The following is an 18,240-nucleotide window of genomic DNA, read 5'->3' as shown; positions in this document are numbered from 1 at the left end:
TAAAAAAACAAATCTTCCTCTTATCACCCTGCATTTCTGGCCCACACCTTTAAAACCATGTACCTTGACCTTGTATGTTCAGCTAAGGGGAATGGCTTTTCTTTGTCTAACTTATCTAAACCTGTCATAATCTTTTGCATTAATATAAAATCTCCTTTGCTTCAAGGAGAACAATCCCAGCATTCCCAATCTAACCTTGTAGCTAAAATCCCTCAATCCTGAAACCATTCTAGTCCTGCACAAGTTTAACATAATTGCATCACTTTTGAATTCTACACCCCCAGAAATAAATCGAGCGCTTTGTTAGTATTTTGAATTGCTTTGATGTCCTGCAGTTCTGCTTTTGTTGGTTTGCTGTTCCATCTATTCAGTTTGTTTTATTTTCTAAGGTTTAGGTAACGTTCGTTTTTCCCACCAAAGTGCATCACCTCACCACTCATGTTAAAGTTCATTTGCCACTAAACTGGCTGCCTGTGGTTTTCTAATGTCTTCACGTATTGGGTTGCATTCTTTCTCTGTTAGCTTTACCTCCAAGTTGGATGTCATTTTAATATGTTGATATTCATAATTTACTTCAAAGATTTGGTCTTAAAATAAATGACTGACAGTGACTCCCATCATTGATCCTTGTGCAACACTGCTCTCTATATTCCTCCAAGCTGAATAATTATCCTTTACCCCATGTCCCTTGGTGAGCTCCTGTACTATCCATTCAGATAATAGCCCGATGGCTTTATATGTCTTAACCATTGTCATGAGCATACTCTGTGGTAACATGTTGGAAAGTGGAGACGTTGTGCAGCTCCAATCAGCTGTTTGCACTTTTAACTATGGGGGTTAATTCATTGCTACAGCCTGTTATGGGCTTATCATCATGTATAGTGCAAGAATCAAATTGGTGTGGATGCACCTGCTCGATAGGTGAGACTGTACCAAGGTGTCCAGTTGCCAAAAGCTGTGAGCTGGGTGCCAGACTGACTGAGTGCTTCTCTATCCTGAGAAGGTTAATGCTGTTATATAGGGCAGCCCTGTTTCACGAGGATTATCTTCATCGTAAAAGTTTCTTGGGTCCTGTGGTAAGTCAAATGATGACTGATAAACCCAGTGCAGGAACCACATATCCCAGTGTGGCATGGTTAGATTTAGGGTCACTTTCTGCATGGTGTCCACAGTGCATTAACTCTTTCTATACATTGAATTTGCGAGGGGCTGGGTGCTTTCTGCCTTCCTCCCCCTCCTTGCCCTAGGTTATCTTTCCATTGAAACTATGAACTACAACTATTCAGTCCAGTGCATCTGTAATGATCACTGCATCCCCATCTCCTGTAAACATTTTGGTACTGTGATGGGTGCAGACTACTTCTACTCATAATAATTCAGTGATTCTGTGGGTGTTATCAGAATGGGGAAGGTGGCAGGGGAGAGGCTGAGGGTGGGGCTGGTAGCTTTCAAGGCAGGAGAGTGTTTGGCATTGGGATGGAATTGGGAAAGGGTTTGGCATTGGGGCAGAAGGGGGTGGGGAGGGGTGAAATTAGTTCAGATTGTTCAGAAAGTAGCATTTTGCGATTCAGGATCTGAGTAATTTGAGACTTGACGTGAGGTGAGTGTAGCATGTTTGGGAAGAACAAGTGACTTTGGATCCATGGTCCCAAAGCTGATTGCCACTAGATTTTGCTCACCTCATGCTTGGGCCTGTTGAAGACTCATTAATAGAGATTGATTGTGATTAATCAACAACTCCATTATCATTGTAGCATGCGTCCACCAGGTCAACTAGATAAACGTTAATCTTTTTACCTCAAGAAATTCCTGTGTTTCTATGAAATAATAAGAATAGAGGGAGAGGAGAGTGGGCAGGCTGACTATTACAACAATTTTTTTGTTTTAGATTACTGTTTAAAACATTCCCAGACATGAATGCTTGGAACTTGTGGTGCTTCCCCAGACTCATGAAAATGTGTCTTTATGAGCTTGCTGAATGGTTTGAGATGCACAGGAGAGCTTGAGTCTACCTGGATTATAACCTGTTTTGTTTCCATGTGCTGCAGGAGCCCAACCCCTTCAAAGCTGCCTGGGCCAAGGTGGTCCCAACGCCCAACAATGGGTCCCCTGAACTGGTGGCGCTCCAGCATGACCAGGTACGCAGCAGATCCCCGCCAGCGGGAGCTCTTCAATCACGCACAAGGCCAAAGGTGTTCTCGGTTTCCAGGAAACCCAACTTATTTAAATTGCAAAAGCAAAATACTGCGGATGCTGGAAATCTGAAGTAAAACCAGAAAATGCTGGAAACACTCAGCAGGTTAGGCAGCTTCTGTGCAGAGAGAAACAGTTAACGTTTCGGGTCAATGACCTTTACGTCAGAACCGGAAGATGAACAGATTTTAAGCAAATTCAGGCTGGGGGAAAAGGGGCAGGGAAGAAACAAAAGATGGGATGACGGGGAGGAGTGATTAAAGGACAAAGGTTATGGTGGATGACAACAGTGGGTGCTACTGGGACAATGAAGATGAGTAGTCTGTATAGACGCCCTACAAACCTGCCATAAATCTAGGCACAAATAACCTGTTAAAATGAAACGTGCAAAATACTGCGGATGCTGGAAATCTGAAATAAAAACTGAAAATGCTGGAAAGGCACAGCAGGTTTAACAACATCTGTGGAGAGAGAAACAAATTTAATATTTCATGTTGTGACCTTTCATCAGAGCTCTCCTTAAAATGAAACCTTTTGTTTTAACAAAAATGGATCAGATTTTCTAATGCTGTTGATTCACTTATGTCTCTAATGCCTGTATTTCTTGCAAGCAATTTTAATGCATGTTTAAATTGTAAAGATATCTACATTAATATTTTGATCATAGATCACAAGATTTTAAGAAAAAAATGCAAATTATTAGATTCTAGTACAATATTATTCTGCTACTGAGATAGAATGCATCCCTTTTATGACCTTTTAATAAAGTTCAATTGTTAATTAACCCCAAACTCGGTCAGTCGGAGTTAAATTGTTTGGTCGAACTTTGCATATTGACAAGCAATTTAAACAGCAAGTAGGACATTGGGATGAATCGTCTGAAGAGAGGGGCATAAGTGAAGAGGTTATACTGACGTTTTACAGTGCACCATTGTCTTCACTTAAGTACTGTTTTTTATCACATTCGCCATAGATGCATTCATCCATCGCAATGGGTGTAAAGAACAGCACACAAAGTGTAAGGGTGTGAACTATGTGGAGGGTTTAGAGAAGTATCAGCTTTTGGAGTCTAAAAAGCAAGCAGTTGACAGTATTGGAAGTGATTAATGGTACATAGCTAAGATGAGTTCAGAATATTAAAGACGAGACAAGTCAATGGGACAAGAGAGCTTAAATTTGCGAAAAGTAAATTTAAAGTAGAGGTTAATGGATAGTAAATGGAATAATCCACCAAGCAAAGTTGTTGACTCGAAGAACATTAAGGAATTCACAGTATAATGTGTTAGGCTGGGAGCGATTAGGTGCCAATTAGGTTCCTGGTGGTTCATTTAAGAGTCCCAGTTCAGTAGACTGGCCCTTTCTCGTCTTTATATTCTGACTCTTGCTGCAGCCCTGAATCCCATTGTTCTCATACTGGTCCTTTAAGCAGTTTTATCTCTCTTTGTGCAGGATGAGAGCCATCAGAAAACCATCTCTTTTGAGTTTCAGAAGATTAAATACTGGTTTGATGAAAATACAAAAGAGTTCCATCCAGTGGCTTTCCCAGTGACTTTTCAACTGCAGTTCTACCAGGCAGCCAAGGGGTTCCAGGATGAGAAGGAGCTTGAAGCAGCAGAAAGGAAATATGGCTCAAACAAGTATGTACTGCAGCTTGGGAACTCTGAGGAAAGATGGTGCCATTCTCCTTATGCCATCTCTGTAATCAGCAGTATACATTTCTTCACCTCTAGAACAGTAACTAATTAATTTGGTGGTTTGTGTGTATTATTAATTTTATTTTCTATATCAATATTTTGCTCATTAGAGTGAACAATATTGCTGCTGAAAGGTAGCGGTACTGGAAATCAATTGACTGAACCAATTTTTTTTGATGGTATCATGCATCAAATGCAGAATCGATACTGCAAGACAAGTTATCTTCTTGACACTGAGACTTGTTAAAAGTATTGTCATGGGACAGAAAGCATGCACTCAACGTAGAATTTTATGCCACAGAAGGAGCCTTTTCATCCCATTGAGTCTGTGTCGGCTCTTTTGAAGAGCTATCCAATTAGCCCAACTCCCTGATCTTTCTTGCAAGGTCCTTCCGATTTCAAGTACATGGGAACATAGGACTTGGGAACAGGAATAGACCATTCAACCCTTTGAGCCTGCTCTGCCATTTAATTAGATCTGGTTGTGGTCTCAACTCCAGTTTGCTGCCTACCCCCCTAAACCTTATCTCTCTTGTCTATCAAAAATCTGCCCAACTCTGCCTTGAATAAATTCAATGACCCAGCCTCCACTGCTTTCTGGGAAAGAGAGTTCCACATACTAATGACCCTTTGAGAAAAAATTCTCCTGATCTCCTTAAACAGTAGACCCCTTAATTCTTAAACTGTGTCCCCTGGTTCTAGTCTCTCTCACAAGTTGAAACATCCTCCTGACAACTACCCTATAGGCCCAAACTGTTCAATCTTAACAGGAATCAGTCACGTGAACTTCCTCTGAAATGCTTCTAAGATAATTATATCTTTTTTTCAAATATGGAGACTAAAACTGTACACAGTATTCCAGATGTGGTCTCACCAAGATCAGATGGGAATGTGGAAATCGAAACGCAAGCCATGATCTTATTGAATGGCGGAGCAGGCTCGAGGGGCCGAATGGTTTATGCCTGTTCCTATTTCTTATGTTCTGTACAGTTTCAATAAAACTTCCCTTTTATATTCCATTCCCCTTTCAGTAAATGCCAATTTTCCATTTTCCTTCCTAATCGCTTGCTATACCTGCATACAAATGTTGTGATTCCTGTACCAGAACACCCAGATCCCACTACCACCGAGTTCTGAAACCTCTCTCCAGTGAAAGAACACACTGCTTTTCTATTCTTCCTGGCAAAGTTCACATTTTCCCACGTTATATTCCATCTGTCAGATTTTTGTCTGCTCACTTAACCTGTCCATATCTCTTTGTCAAGAGGAGGTAGAGAGTCTAAAACTTGCTTTCCTACCTATCCTGGTGTCATCGGCAAATTTAGCCACCATACACTTGGTCCCTTCACACAAATCATTGATGTCAATTGTAAATAGCTGAGGACCTAGCATTGATCCTGTGGCAGTGATTCCATTTTGAAAGTTACTGCCAAATCTGCTTCCACTACTCCTTTTCAGGCAGTGCATTTCAGAGCAACATAACTTTTTCCAAAAAAATTTCCTTCCCCTAGCGAAGGGTTTCTGCACCACTGGATTGTAGGAATTTTGGAGAATTCCGGCAAATGACACACTGGGTTTTGTTAGAATGATAATTAGTCATTTGTTAGTACAGAACTTGCGTATTGCTGAAAGTAGAGCTGTTGAAGCTTTTTGTCTTGCGCTCATCAGGATACTTCGCAAGAATACTAATACATGGGAAGACAATTTATCCTGTATGTGATTAGTTGGCAAGTGGACTCTGGTAGAGGTATTACATGGAGAATGTACCAGTAATGGTGACTGACATTTAACTGCCAAGTGTTGTTTCAAATTTAAACCAGGCAGCTTGACCCCGATTGGTCATGGCATTGCCCTAAGGAATGAGTCAGCGAATGGCTGTCACTTATTTTGTTCAGCTGAAACAGACGCAATGTGTGTACATGTTCTTTCTGTCTGCAAAGAACATGGCCCTGTGCATTAACTTTGAGCAAGCTTTCCACATACATGGTGAAGGATTCCTTCACGTTTGCAGATGTCATACAGGACTTGCATATTGATAGCAGTGCTGTGTCCATCTACTCTTTTGATATTGCTAGCCTATTCACCAATATTCCACTTAGCCATAGATATTTGCGCTGTAGCAATATGTCATGGCGATCTTGACCCACCACCGTTGTATGAATCAGTATTCATTGAACTTATGAACTTGGCAACTTGCGGTTGAGTTCAGTTTTAATGACATCGTGTATGCCCAAATAGATGGTGTTGCCATGGGATCCCCACAAGGTCCAGCTCTCGTAAACATCTTTGTTGGGTTCCATGAGAAACGTGTCTTTGATGGAATAACACCTAATCTTCTGCCTCTCGCATATTTCCAATAATGCGGATGATACATTCACTATATTTGTATCTGCCGTTGCATGTAGTAATTTCTTTACATGTCTTAATGGGCTCCATCCTGCGCACAGATTCACCTTTGAAAAGGAGCGGTCAAATGAGCTCCCCTTCCTTGACGTACTTGTTGAGAAATCTGCCGGGGGTTCTTTACCACGGTCTACCAGAAGCCTACCTTCACTGGTCAGTATACATGTTGAGACTCTTGCAGTTCCACATGCTATAAGCTTGATCTTATCAGCAACCTTGTAAATAGGGTCCGAGCCATTTTTTCACCATGCAAGCTTGATGCTGAAATAGGACGTATCAAAGGCATCCTGCGGGATAATGGCTACCATGATGAGGTAATTTCGTGCTGTATATCGCAAACTCATGATCAGGCCTAAGGCCGTCACTTTCAGCACTGAAAGGTGCCTGGTCCACCTTACCTTGCCCTTCCAGGGTAATCTTGAGCACCAGGTGAAGCTAGCTGTTTCATGCTGTTGCTATGCAGTAGCAACATCAGTGGTATATGAATTTCAGTGCCACTGTGATGCTAGTTATGTAGGCCATACACCCCAAAGACTGGTAGATTGTATCAACAGCATGTCCCAGCCGCTGTTTGCAATGGAGGAGGTACAGACCGCATCTGACTGGCCTGTGTTTGCAAGACTCAAAACAGTGTCCAATTTTAGATGTGATTCTGCAATTGGACAACATTTGCTAAATGATCCTCAATGTGCTAAAAATTAGGCTGCCAACCAATTTAAGATTGACAGGCTTGCAGTGTGGTACATTTATGTGTACTAGGAGCTACATATATTAATACATAGGGCTCTGTTCTTTACAGACAGAAAAAACATGTACACACATTGTGCCTGTTTCAGCTAAACAAAATAAGTGACACTCATTCCTCAGGGCAATGTCTTGACCAATCGGGGGTCAAGCTGCCTAGTTTAAATTTGAAACAATGCTTGGCAGTTAACTGTCAGTCACCATTACTGGTGCATTCTCCATGGCAAAGCCTCTGCCAATCACAGTCCACTTGGTAAGCAATCAACCCTTTCTTCCCATGCAGTATAAGTTGTTGTTTTCCTTTATTTGGGTATTCTTGCGAAGTATCCTGATGAGTTCAAGATGAAAAGCTTTGACATGTCTCTTCTTTCAGCAATACTCAAGAATAATAATTCCGAAAATGTTCTTTCCTGCTTCTTCCAACCCAGACATGGCAGGGCAGTTTGATCTAATCTTGTGTGTTTCAAAGCTACTAGGTACGATTGGGTTAGTTTCCCTGTAAGCCTGGGAGTCTTTCAGCTTGCCTGGGAGTCTTTCAGCTTGCCTAAAGGGATGGCAGAAACTTTGCAATAAAGGATTATTTTTAAAAAATCAATGCAAGCAGTAATTCCTGCAAAACCGATGACTAGTAATGTGCACCTCCAAGTATTAAAAATATCCAGTGTATCCTTGTATGCAACTTGATGACAAAGCACCTCTCTGTCTCTAACAGGAGTGTTCATTTATTTATCAGGGCTGAAATGGTGGTTCCTGAGTTCATGCAACTCTTCAAAGAGAGAGCTACTGCTCCCTTCTTTGTCTTCCAGGTAAGTGCCTTATTCCATCTCTCAAACATGCCAAAGTATTTTGAGTACAATTACAAAAGCAAAACACTGCGGATGCAAAAAAATCTGAATTAGAAACAGAAAATCCTAGACATATTCAGATCAGAGAGCATCTGTGGAGAGAGAGAAATAGTTTCGGGTCAATGGTCTTTCATCAGAACAAGTACAGTGAGTTACTTTGAAATGTAGTGAACATTACATAGTGAATATTATGGAGCAACTATTTTGCACAATAAGATTCCAAAACAGTAATGAGATAAATCATTAGTCAGTCTGTTTTATGGTAACTTTGCTTGAGGGTGGAATGTGGGAGTTTTGCATTTGTGCATTTACAGGTTTCACATTTGTTTTGTGGAATTATTTACCCAGTGCTGTAGGAAAACCGGTATTGGAGGGCAGGTGGAAAAGGAAAGGAGCTCCTGTCGAGAAAGTCTTTATTTTTTAAAATTCTTTTCATGGGACATAGGTGTCGCTGGCTAGGCCAGCATTTTTGTTGCCCCCCACTAATTGCCCTAGAGAGGTGGTGGTGAGCTGCCTTCTTGAACCACTGCAGTCCATGTTCTAGATGAGGGATTTTGTGTCTCTTGCAGCATGTAGATTACAATGCTCTGTCTCTTAGCAAACTAGGCAGGAAGTTTACAAAACAGCCTGTGAAGGAAAAGAATAAATTTAAAAATCCATGATTTTACATGCTATCGAGTATCAGTTGATATAATAGTTTTTTAATTCTTTTGGAAATGGGGTGTTTTTTTTTTTGGTTCTAATGGCAGTGATTTGGGAAATGCTACGCACATCCATTCTCTGGGTGAATTCCTTCATCATGATATTATTCTCGAAACTAATAATCATTTCACATAGCGATTTGGCCAATTAGATAATGGCCAAACTTCTCCATCAAAAATCGGGGGAGAAAAAAGAAATTCAGCACAGCAGCCGATTTGTAAAGCCACTTTTTAAAAAGAAGACTAAGTCGTTTAGTGGTACAGAACTTGAATATTGCTGAAAAAAGAGACATGTTGAAGCTTTTTGTCTTGCACTCATCAGAACACTTCGCAAGAATACCAATATAAGGGGACAACAACAATTTATACTGTATGTGAAGAGAGTGCTGATTGGTTGGCAGGTGGACTCTGGTAGAGGTGTTGCCATGGAGAATGTACCAGTGATGGTGACTGACAGTTAACTGCCTAGCATTGTTTAAAATTGAAGACATAAAGCTCCAACATGTCTTTTTTCAGCAATTAAAAAAAACAAGTAATGAAACTTTGGTACGTCTGGATGTTGCTAGCTTACTATTAACTTGCATTAATCTCCAATTTAATTCCCTAAGGACTTGCCTCGGGGATACCTGTTTGAATCATAGAATGATAGAGCACAGATGAAAGCCATTCAGGCCATCATCCTTATGTTGGCTGTTTGGTAGAGCTGTCCAGTTAATCCCAGTTCCCTGCTCTTTCCCTATAGTCTGTATTTTATTTTTTCTTCGAATGTTCATTCAGTTCTCTTTTGAATGCTTTTGTTGAGCCTGTTTCCGTCACCCTTTCAGGCAGCCCATTCCAGATCACACACTGTAAATGAGAAGTTTCCTCATGGCAGATCTGGTTCTTTTGTCAATCACTTTAAATCTGTGGTCCTCTGGTTACTGACTTTTCTGCTTCTGGTGACAGTTTTTCCTTACTTAGTGTTAAACCATTCATAGTTTTGAACACCTCTATCACATCTCCTTTTGACTTCCTCTAGTCTAAGGAGAACAGCTCCGGTCTCCAGATAACTGAAGGCACTCTGGTACCATTCTAATAAATCTCGAGTACTGCCAATATTTTAAGTAACCCTTTATTTTTATCCTATCCAATATTGCTGTTCCCCCTTACTTTATTCCTGCATTGGCAGCATCCCCTTCTCCAGTGAAATTAGATGTGAAATACTCACTTAGTGCTTCGGCAGTGTCCTCTGCCTCCAGAAATCTCAAAAGAAACTTTGGGTTCCCTTTTATTTTAGCTGCTAATTTATTCTCATTCTCTTTCTGCCTTTTTTTTTAAGGTCTTCTCTCCTTTCTAAATTCAGCTTGGTTCTCTTTTGTGCTATTAACTTATTTTTGACAAAAGGCTTTTCTGTCTTATTTCAGCCTCTGTATCTTCAGTCATCCAGTGATCTCTGGCTTGGTATACCCTTCCCCCCTCCCTCGTGTCTATTCTGTACCTGAACCATCTCCTCTTTGAAGTCCTTCCATTATTCAAAGACTGTTTTCCTTACCAATTTTTGATTCCTATTCACCTTCTCCAGATCCCTCTTCAACTCATGGAAGTTGGCCCTCCTCCCGTTAGTCTCCTGTCTAATTCCACCGCCCCCCCACCCCCCCCCCACCAATTCTGAACTACTCTTTACTCTCGTCCTATTTGTTGTTTCTCCTCATAAATGTTTCATCCTGGTGCCCGATCCCCTGCCAAATTAGTTTAAACCCTTTCCCATAATATTAATTAACTTGCTCAACAGTATTGATCCCAGCCCTCAGGTGCAACTTGTCCACCTTACTGTTGAATGATGGGACAGGGGTTATGCTAGCAGCAGTTAGCTGTTCTTAATAGAAATTATAAACGTGCATTATTTGTCACTAAATTACTTTTGGCTATCAGCACTGCACGAGTTGTAGTGTAAACCGGTCAGCCGGCCTTTATACAGCATTTGGTTAAAATGTGTGTTATTTATTGTAAAAGAGACTTGAAATTTAAAGTACGCAGACAGTGCTGACATTCTGCCTGGGGGCATACATGTATGAAAGAGAAATGTCCTGGTTGAAGCCATCCACAGTGAAGATATATCCTCAGCCCTGAGTGAAAGCTGGAAGCAGTTAAAAGGGTTTTGTGTCAGGAGGTGCTTCTCCCCCTGCAAAAAGACACTTTAATCTGTGCGATTGATTCCAGATCTGACAGTACCTGCTCCTCTGCACTAAGTTAGAGTCCATCACATTGAGCAGAAAGCCAAAAAGAGAGTCGGCCTGTCCAAATTCTTGGGAGGAATCCAATAATCCTCCCCTCTTCTGGCAGCAGTTTCTCTCTTGTTCAGATAAATTGGAATTTTGTTTGTGAAATAAATATGTATAAATCATTTTGCTAACGTCTTAAAGGAGTGTAAAGCATGATTTCTGTTCACCCTACAGTTGCACATGTTTCTGGGGTTGGGTAGGGGGCTGATGTCGGGTAGAAGGGTTATGAAAGTACTCAACTAAAATAGTTCCAAAATTGTCTTGTGGAGACTTCATGTTGAGTCCAGATGATATGCCCAGGCACATCTCCGGTTGGCTTTGAGTTTTGGTGGGTGGTTGGTGGCAGAGGTTAATGTCCTTCCCACTACCAAATCTAACTCTACCTCGGTACTAGCTGCCATCAGTCTCCAGGACATTTTGATTTCCTTTTAACACACCAGTTCAACATTTATTTCTTGGATTTGCTGTGCTTAGTATTAAACTGCACCCATCTGTTTCTGCAGGTGTTCTGTGTGGGTCTCTGGTGCTTGGACGAGTATTGGTATTACAGTGTGTTTACCCTCTTCATGCTGGTAGCCTTCGAGGCCTCCTTGGTGCAGCAGCAAATGAGGAACATGTCGGAGATTCGGAAAATGGGCAACAAACCTTACATGATCCAGGTAGGATTTTATAAGGGTAAATGTTGGCGGATGTCCAACTGAGTTATACAAAATGAGGAAAGTAGCCAGGGGTGGAAGCTTTTCACCTGTTTGCATTAAGGGTCTTGAGTGAAATGAGTTTGGACCGTGGCAGCCAGCTGCTATTAGTGGTAAAACTACTCTAATTTGTCACCATTTTAGCTCTTGAGATGCCTGATGTAAGAATAATATTGGACTGGTATGCATTTCCACTTTGTGATCCAAATGTCACCAACAAATATGCCCAGGGCAGGCACAGCACGGTTAGATACATAGTTCCTTCCACATTATTTCAACAAAGTGTCTCCATTCCAATCAAAAACTACTTTCCACTGAAACGGTTTTTTTTTTAAACTGCCAATTGGCACAGGATTAGGAGCAATTGTATGCTGGCCCCTTTCCCAATAGGGACTGTGTTTGGACATCCACCCTTGTTTCGCAGAGGATTATTTTAGCCCGTTAAACAGAGAAGACTTTCATTCATCATGGGTAGACAAGTGGCAGTTGAAATTTAATGCAGACAAATGTGAAATGATTTATTTTGACAGGAAGAGTAGGGGCAGGCAACATAAGATAAAGGGTACAATTCTGAAAGAGATGCTGGAGGAGAAGGACCTTGGTGCACAAATTATTGAAGATGCCAGGGCAGGTTGCGTGAGCGATTAATGAAGCATACGCGATCTTGGGTTTTATAAATGGGGGCACAGAGTGCAAAAACAAGGAAGTTATGATTAAACCTGTTTAAACCACTGGTTTGGCCTCAATTGGTGTTGTGGACACCACACTTTAGGAAGGATGTGAAGGCATTAAAGAGGGTGCAGAAAAGATTCATGAGAATGGTTCCAGGAATAAGAAACTTCAGTTACTTGGCTGGACAGGAGAAGCTGAGGCTATTTCCCCCTTAACAGAACAGAAGGTTGAGAGAAGATTTGAGTCAAACTATGTGAAAATGAGCATGAATCCTCCCAGCTTTCTTCTCAACTGATTAATTCTCTGTCCATGCTCCCTTATAACTGATGTACCAACCTCTGGAAATGACCTTTTTATTTTTGCCTCCACCACCACCACCACCACCCCCCCCCCCCCCCCCCCCCCCCCACTTAAAAAGCTTTCATAATTTTGAAACATTCTAAATAACTCACCCAATCCAGCATCTGAGTACAGCTGTCATGTTCAGAGTGAGACCCTAATTATGTTGCATGATGTCATGAAGCTATTAATGTGAAGAATGTTATTGGAAATTATTTTTTAAAATAAAAATTTAGTCTGTGGATATGTGTGTGTGTGTTAATTGGATTAAAACCAGCTAGTCTGGGTGCTTTGATGTATAGTAGCTTTGAGATGTAAACAGAGAGGCAGAGGTGCAATTGCATTTTGTTGAATAGTGTTCAAGAGTGGGAGTAAAATCTTGCACCTAGCTAGGAGAGACCAAGCAATGTTTATATTACTATAAAATTGATACAATTAAAGTTCTTCAAAGGACCTGGTGATACAATGAATGAAAAATTACATTCAAAGATGGGTATAACCTGAGGGGAGTTTGTGTGCAGAGGCATGTAACATCAAAGCAGCTGTAAGCCTACAACTGTCTGCAAAGGGACTAACTTGAAGGGAACCTCATTTTGAATTCATAAGCTGAAAACGCTTTGCCCGGTGTCTGCTTAAAGTCTATGGGTTCTTGTTGCCTTAGTGGAGATTAATTTGTAGCCATGTGTATATGTTTAATTTGTTGTAAATTAATAAATGTCACATGTAGTTTGATATAAAACCTCTCGAGAACTGGTGGTCTTAATCCTGAGTTTAGAGCTGCATCTCAAACATACCAATTGAAAATATAGGTTATGATAGTTGTTTAAAATTTCCCTCTGGGATTTTAAATAACAGCCTTTACCAACTGCTGTGTCATAACACAAGAACAGAGAGAGAAAATTTGATCTTTCAACAAGGAGCAATCCTGCTGAGACCATCCAGTAGCAGTTTTATTAAACTGCCTTCAACAGTCCCATACACTTGAGTTCAGCACCAGTCTCCATACAATCAAGGCAAGTGTTGTGGTTGATTTAAATCCATTGATCTCTGGAATGATATATATTGGGTTCCATTGCACAATGTTTAGTTGTTGCTAGTTTCTTGAAGGTTTGGACACAGCAGTAAAGAATATGAAGGCTGCTAGTCCATGTGATATGGCAATTTGGGCTCTTAGTGACTAAGTTTCATTCAGAACCAAAGCATGCCTCACCCTGGCACACTCCCCATTCCTGACTTAATAGTTTATTGCTCGTTACTAACCAGATTATGATGCTCTTCTTAAGCAAAAGATGCAGAGAGACACATACTGCCCCATATTTATTATATGTGTGTCACTGACCAGCTATATCAGCTTTCATGTGTGATTGACACAGCTTTAGTTCTTGAGAGCAGTCACGTGAGGATCAAAGTGTGGTGCGGCTTAGGCATCAACAGAATGGCATTTAATATTTAGAATGGCATTTTTAAGGTGACATATGCCAGCATCAACAGCACAGAGAATATAGCAGAAACAATCGGAAACAGGCAGGATGCAAATAAAGAAGTTTATATTTAGTCAATTTAGAGGGTATTCTGGCAGGGATGTTACAGCTTGTTTATTGCAGCACAACAGTAGGTTAATATGTGGGCCTGAAAGCAAAAATAAAAACAGAACATGTTGGAAAAACTCAGCAGGTCTGGCAGCATCTGCGGAGAGAGTTAACATTTCAAGCCCACATGACTGCTCTGTCTGGACATGTGTCTGTGTGCACATGTGTGTCATACAGGGTGAAGTGGTTGCCACTAAATGGGTTTTATTTTGTTCCTGGATTTTTCTAGGTTTATAGGAATAGGAAGTGGAGGCAAATCTCAAGTGATGAGCTCATTCCTGGTGACATTGTTTCAATAGGTAAGCATTTATTTATGTAATTAAAGGAGATGGCAGATCCAAGGGAATCCTTTTATGGGGATGGAGTGGGCGGGGGGAAATCACTTCCCTTTTAACAAAATCTTAAAACTAAGCCCGTGTTTAAAATATTTCCACTTTTCCATATCATTTGTAACATGACACTGACTGCCAATTGTGCGGGCATGCCCTTCCTGAGTCACCACAATGATGCAGATTGTGGACGTTACTCCAGGTCACTCCATTGACTTTGAGAACCAGTGGTTTTTGCTGATCCTAAGTGTGCTCCCTCCCACCCAAAACCATTGAATTTGTGACTGAACAGTCATGTCCTGTATCTGTGGAATCTGATTGAAGAACTCTCCCTCACAGCTCCTATTACCTGGCTCACTATTATTCATTAAATGATGGAAAAGTGTGTTGGATCTTTGCCAGTTGTGGCATATGAACCATTAGCTTAATGTTACAGGGCAGCAATACATACGTTGGCTTAGCCAGCAACAGCTTGCATTAGTTTAGAAATGTCATCCCAAAGCACTTCATGAAGGTGTAATCAGACTAAGCCAAAGGTGAAATTAGAGGGAGTGACCAAAAGCTTGGTCAAAGAGGTGTGTTCTAAGGAGGGTCCTAAATGAGGAGTGGAAAGACAGAGGTTTATGGAGACAATTGGAGAACATAGGACTTAAGCAACTAAAGGCATGGCCACCAATGGCCATGACAACCTAAACCTGAGTGAGTATTGACAGTACCTAACCTCTAACATCCTCATACTCCATGCAATAACGTTTTGAGGTGGCATATTTTTTCCCCCTTCATTGTACCTGTTTCTCGCGGGCAAATTGAATCGCAAACTTTGAGTTGAAGTGCTCTACTGCCCTTTGGTTTACCTCTTTTCCAGGGCTTTCTCTCTCTTCCATTGCATGTCGCAAGTTCTACATACAGCTATACCCAACAGGGGGCTTCTTATCAGTTTCCTGGTTGATACTTATCCCACAGCCATCACCAAATATCTGATCAGGATCACATTTCTGTTTGTGGGACCTTGCTATGCATAAATTGTCTGCTATGTTTCCTACATTCTATCTGACTACATTTCAAAAAAAATCTTTGTTGAATTGGAAGATATTTTGGGTATCCTGAGTTGTGAAAGGCATTGTATAAACGCAAGTCTTTTTCTCTTGTATGACTGCCACATGTCGTTATCTTCCTCCTCGTTAGAGTTGTGTTGCTTTGTTTCTGGCTAGGCCGGTCCCCTCACGAGAATCTGGTTCCCTGTGATGTTCTGCTGCTCAGAGGGCGATGCATTGTAGATGAAGCTATGCTGACTGGGGAGTCTGTCCCACAGATGAAGGTATGGCATAATGGCAGTGTTAGGAAGAATGATCATTTGAAAACAATATCTGATTGCTTGGAAACCAAATAAATTAATTTAGACTTCCTGAGGTAACCGAGAGTTAATATTTACAAATTACAAATTCTTTGTTTTAATTTCTTGCTAATAGTTTGATTTATGTGTATTTTTGTAACCAAACCATGTTTAATTTGTAAAGTGATAGCTTATCAGCCACCTCGGTACAGAGATGAGGAATATCCATTCGCAAATTGTCTTGAATTATCTGTGCATTATCTATTTTACCCTGCTTGAACAGGAGCTGAACTTCCAAACCCAAATCCACTCTTATCACCGAGAACTACTTTGCCAATGGGCCTGCTTCTGCCCCAGCCTAAACACCGCACCTGCCCTTCATGTCTCTAGACATGACAGTTCCAATGCTCTCCCCTCACCGACCTCTACTTTATACCCTCCGTATGCTCGAACCCATCAAAAACTCTGCTGCCCATATCCTAACTTTCACCAAGTTTCATTCAGCCGTCAGCCACGTACGCGCTGACCTACTTTAGCTCACAATCCAGCAACATCTTGAATCCTGCCGTGGCTTCGCTTCTCCCACTGTCTATAACCACTGCCCAAGCTGTGCCCATGCACTGTCACATAGCAATCTTAAAGGGGCTGCACAGTGCAACAAAGAGGCTGCACATAAATAAAAATTAGGTAGAACGTTGCTTCTAATCCTATAATCCTCTGCAGTTTTTGCATTCCTCCAATTATAGGCTTGTATAAATCCTGATTTTCATTACTCCACCACTGGTGGCGGTGCTTTCAGCTGAAACTCTATAGCCCTCTCCCCTAACTCCTGTGCCTCTCCATATCTCTGCCCTTCTTTGAGATGCTCCTTAAAAACTACCCCGCAGGGGTGGTGATAGCCCTTTGTGTGCTTGGTGTCAAATCCTGTTTGATGATCGCTCCTGAGAAGTTTGGAATGCTTTTGTTATGTTAAAGGAGCTATGTAAGTGCAAGTTACTGCTGTTAATGGTGGAGCAATGAAAATCAGGATGAAACAAGAAGCCAACATTGAAGGAGCACAGAGGGTAATAGGATTGAATGAGGTGCAGAAAAAGACATTTTCTGTCCCTAGGTCAACAGCTGTGTCAAGAAGCGCTTGATGCATGTGCATCTTTGGGTGGAGGGGAGAAGAGTAATTTCTGCATGCACGTGCTTGTCCAGGAACAGGAAACATTTTGAGGTACGTATGTTGCCAAAGCCTGACGAGAGCTCAGCTGGCAATGAGAAGAGCTATTGCCTTCTCTGCTGTAAGGTAACTGATCCACCTAGTGATCAGGACATGACCCGCCCAAGCAATCTGCTGCAGTGACCTGTCGAATTCTCATTTTCCATATTGGGAAGTCCAGGCTATTGGAAAACTAATATTTTCACTGCGTTGGTTCTTGCAGGAGCCAGTAGAAGACCTTGACCCAACGCACCTACTGGATTTGCAGGCAGATTCAAAGCTGCACGTAATATTTGGAGGAACCAAAGTAGTTCAACATTCTCCACCTCAAAAAACCAGTGCGGGACTCAAACGTAAGCAGAGAAAGAGCATTGCACTGCATTTGATGTACATTGTGTCACAAAAACCGCATCACCGTTTCTTCTGTCAGTCATTCTAATGTGTTCTTGCCCAATGTAGATTTTTAGTTTTGGACCTTTTTTTTTAATGTGGTTGGCTTGAGCATTCCCCTTTTCCAGTTATATCATATCATCAGATAAATGAGATTGTGCTGCTGCTTCTCCCCTGAACACCAGTGTTTAGGCAGAAATCCTTCCACTTGGAACAAGGAGCAATTCCCTGGCTGCCCTGTGCACCACCTGTACACATTGAGTGAATGCAGGTGGGGCTGCTATAAACTGTAATGTGGAAGCACGTTGTCTGCTGACCAACGTAGCAAAGCACTTGATAACTGAGTGAAAACCATAAAAAATAGAAAATGGATAGAAAACTACAGTTATTCGACTTAAGCCAAGATTGTTTTCAGAGGAACAATACAGAATTAATGGACATTTTGAGACTGTTGGCAATTCCACACAATTGATTGAGAGTGCCTCATAAGCATCACCAGAATTGACTTGAAGCAGTTTACCTGCAACTAAAGCAACATAACAGATGTCAAAAAACACACATTTAATGATATTCCTTGCTTCTGGAAATCTTGAAGTATTGAGCAAGTGGTTCTTTGGTTTTTGATCTACACCACTGCCCTGGTTTTGCACAGCGGAATGGTTTGTCTTTTACAGGTATTCCACCCTCTTTGTAGCCTGTTACTGGATTTGTGACTCCGCAGTAGCCACAATACAGACAAGAATGTTGCCCTTGAGAAAAACATGAGCAAACCCAACGCTTTTTACACCTTATTCCCCAACCTTTAAACCAAAAGGACGTTTTTGATCTTTAAATATAATTTTGCCAAA

At 41.3% G+C, this 18,240-nt stretch overlaps 1 protein-coding gene across 1 annotated transcript in view; it reads left to right on the top strand.

Annotated features, from left to right (window-relative positions):
* Positions 1-18,240, top strand: part of atp13a1 (ATPase 13A1) — a 97,161-nt gene that overhangs the window by 8,194 nt on the left and 70,727 nt on the right. Inside the window, exons 2-8 of the mRNA XM_041176965.1 lie at positions 2,049-2,138; positions 3,643-3,830; positions 7,768-7,840; positions 11,345-11,500; positions 14,366-14,435; positions 15,677-15,783; positions 17,226-17,355. Of these exons, the coding sequence (XP_041032899.1) occupies positions 2,049-2,138; positions 3,643-3,830; positions 7,768-7,840; positions 11,345-11,500; positions 14,366-14,435; positions 15,677-15,783; positions 17,226-17,355 (814 nt within the window). The remainder of the gene's footprint in view (positions 1-2,048; positions 2,139-3,642; positions 3,831-7,767; positions 7,841-11,344; positions 11,501-14,365; positions 14,436-15,676; positions 15,784-17,225; positions 17,356-18,240) is intronic.

Source organism: Carcharodon carcharias, chromosome 30 (assembly GCF_017639515.1).
Source record: "Carcharodon carcharias isolate sCarCar2 chromosome 30, sCarCar2.pri, whole genome shotgun sequence".
Classification (NCBI taxonomy): Eukaryota; Metazoa; Chordata; class Chondrichthyes; order Lamniformes; family Lamnidae; genus Carcharodon; species Carcharodon carcharias.
This window is presented reverse-complemented; position numbering and strand designations above follow the sequence as displayed.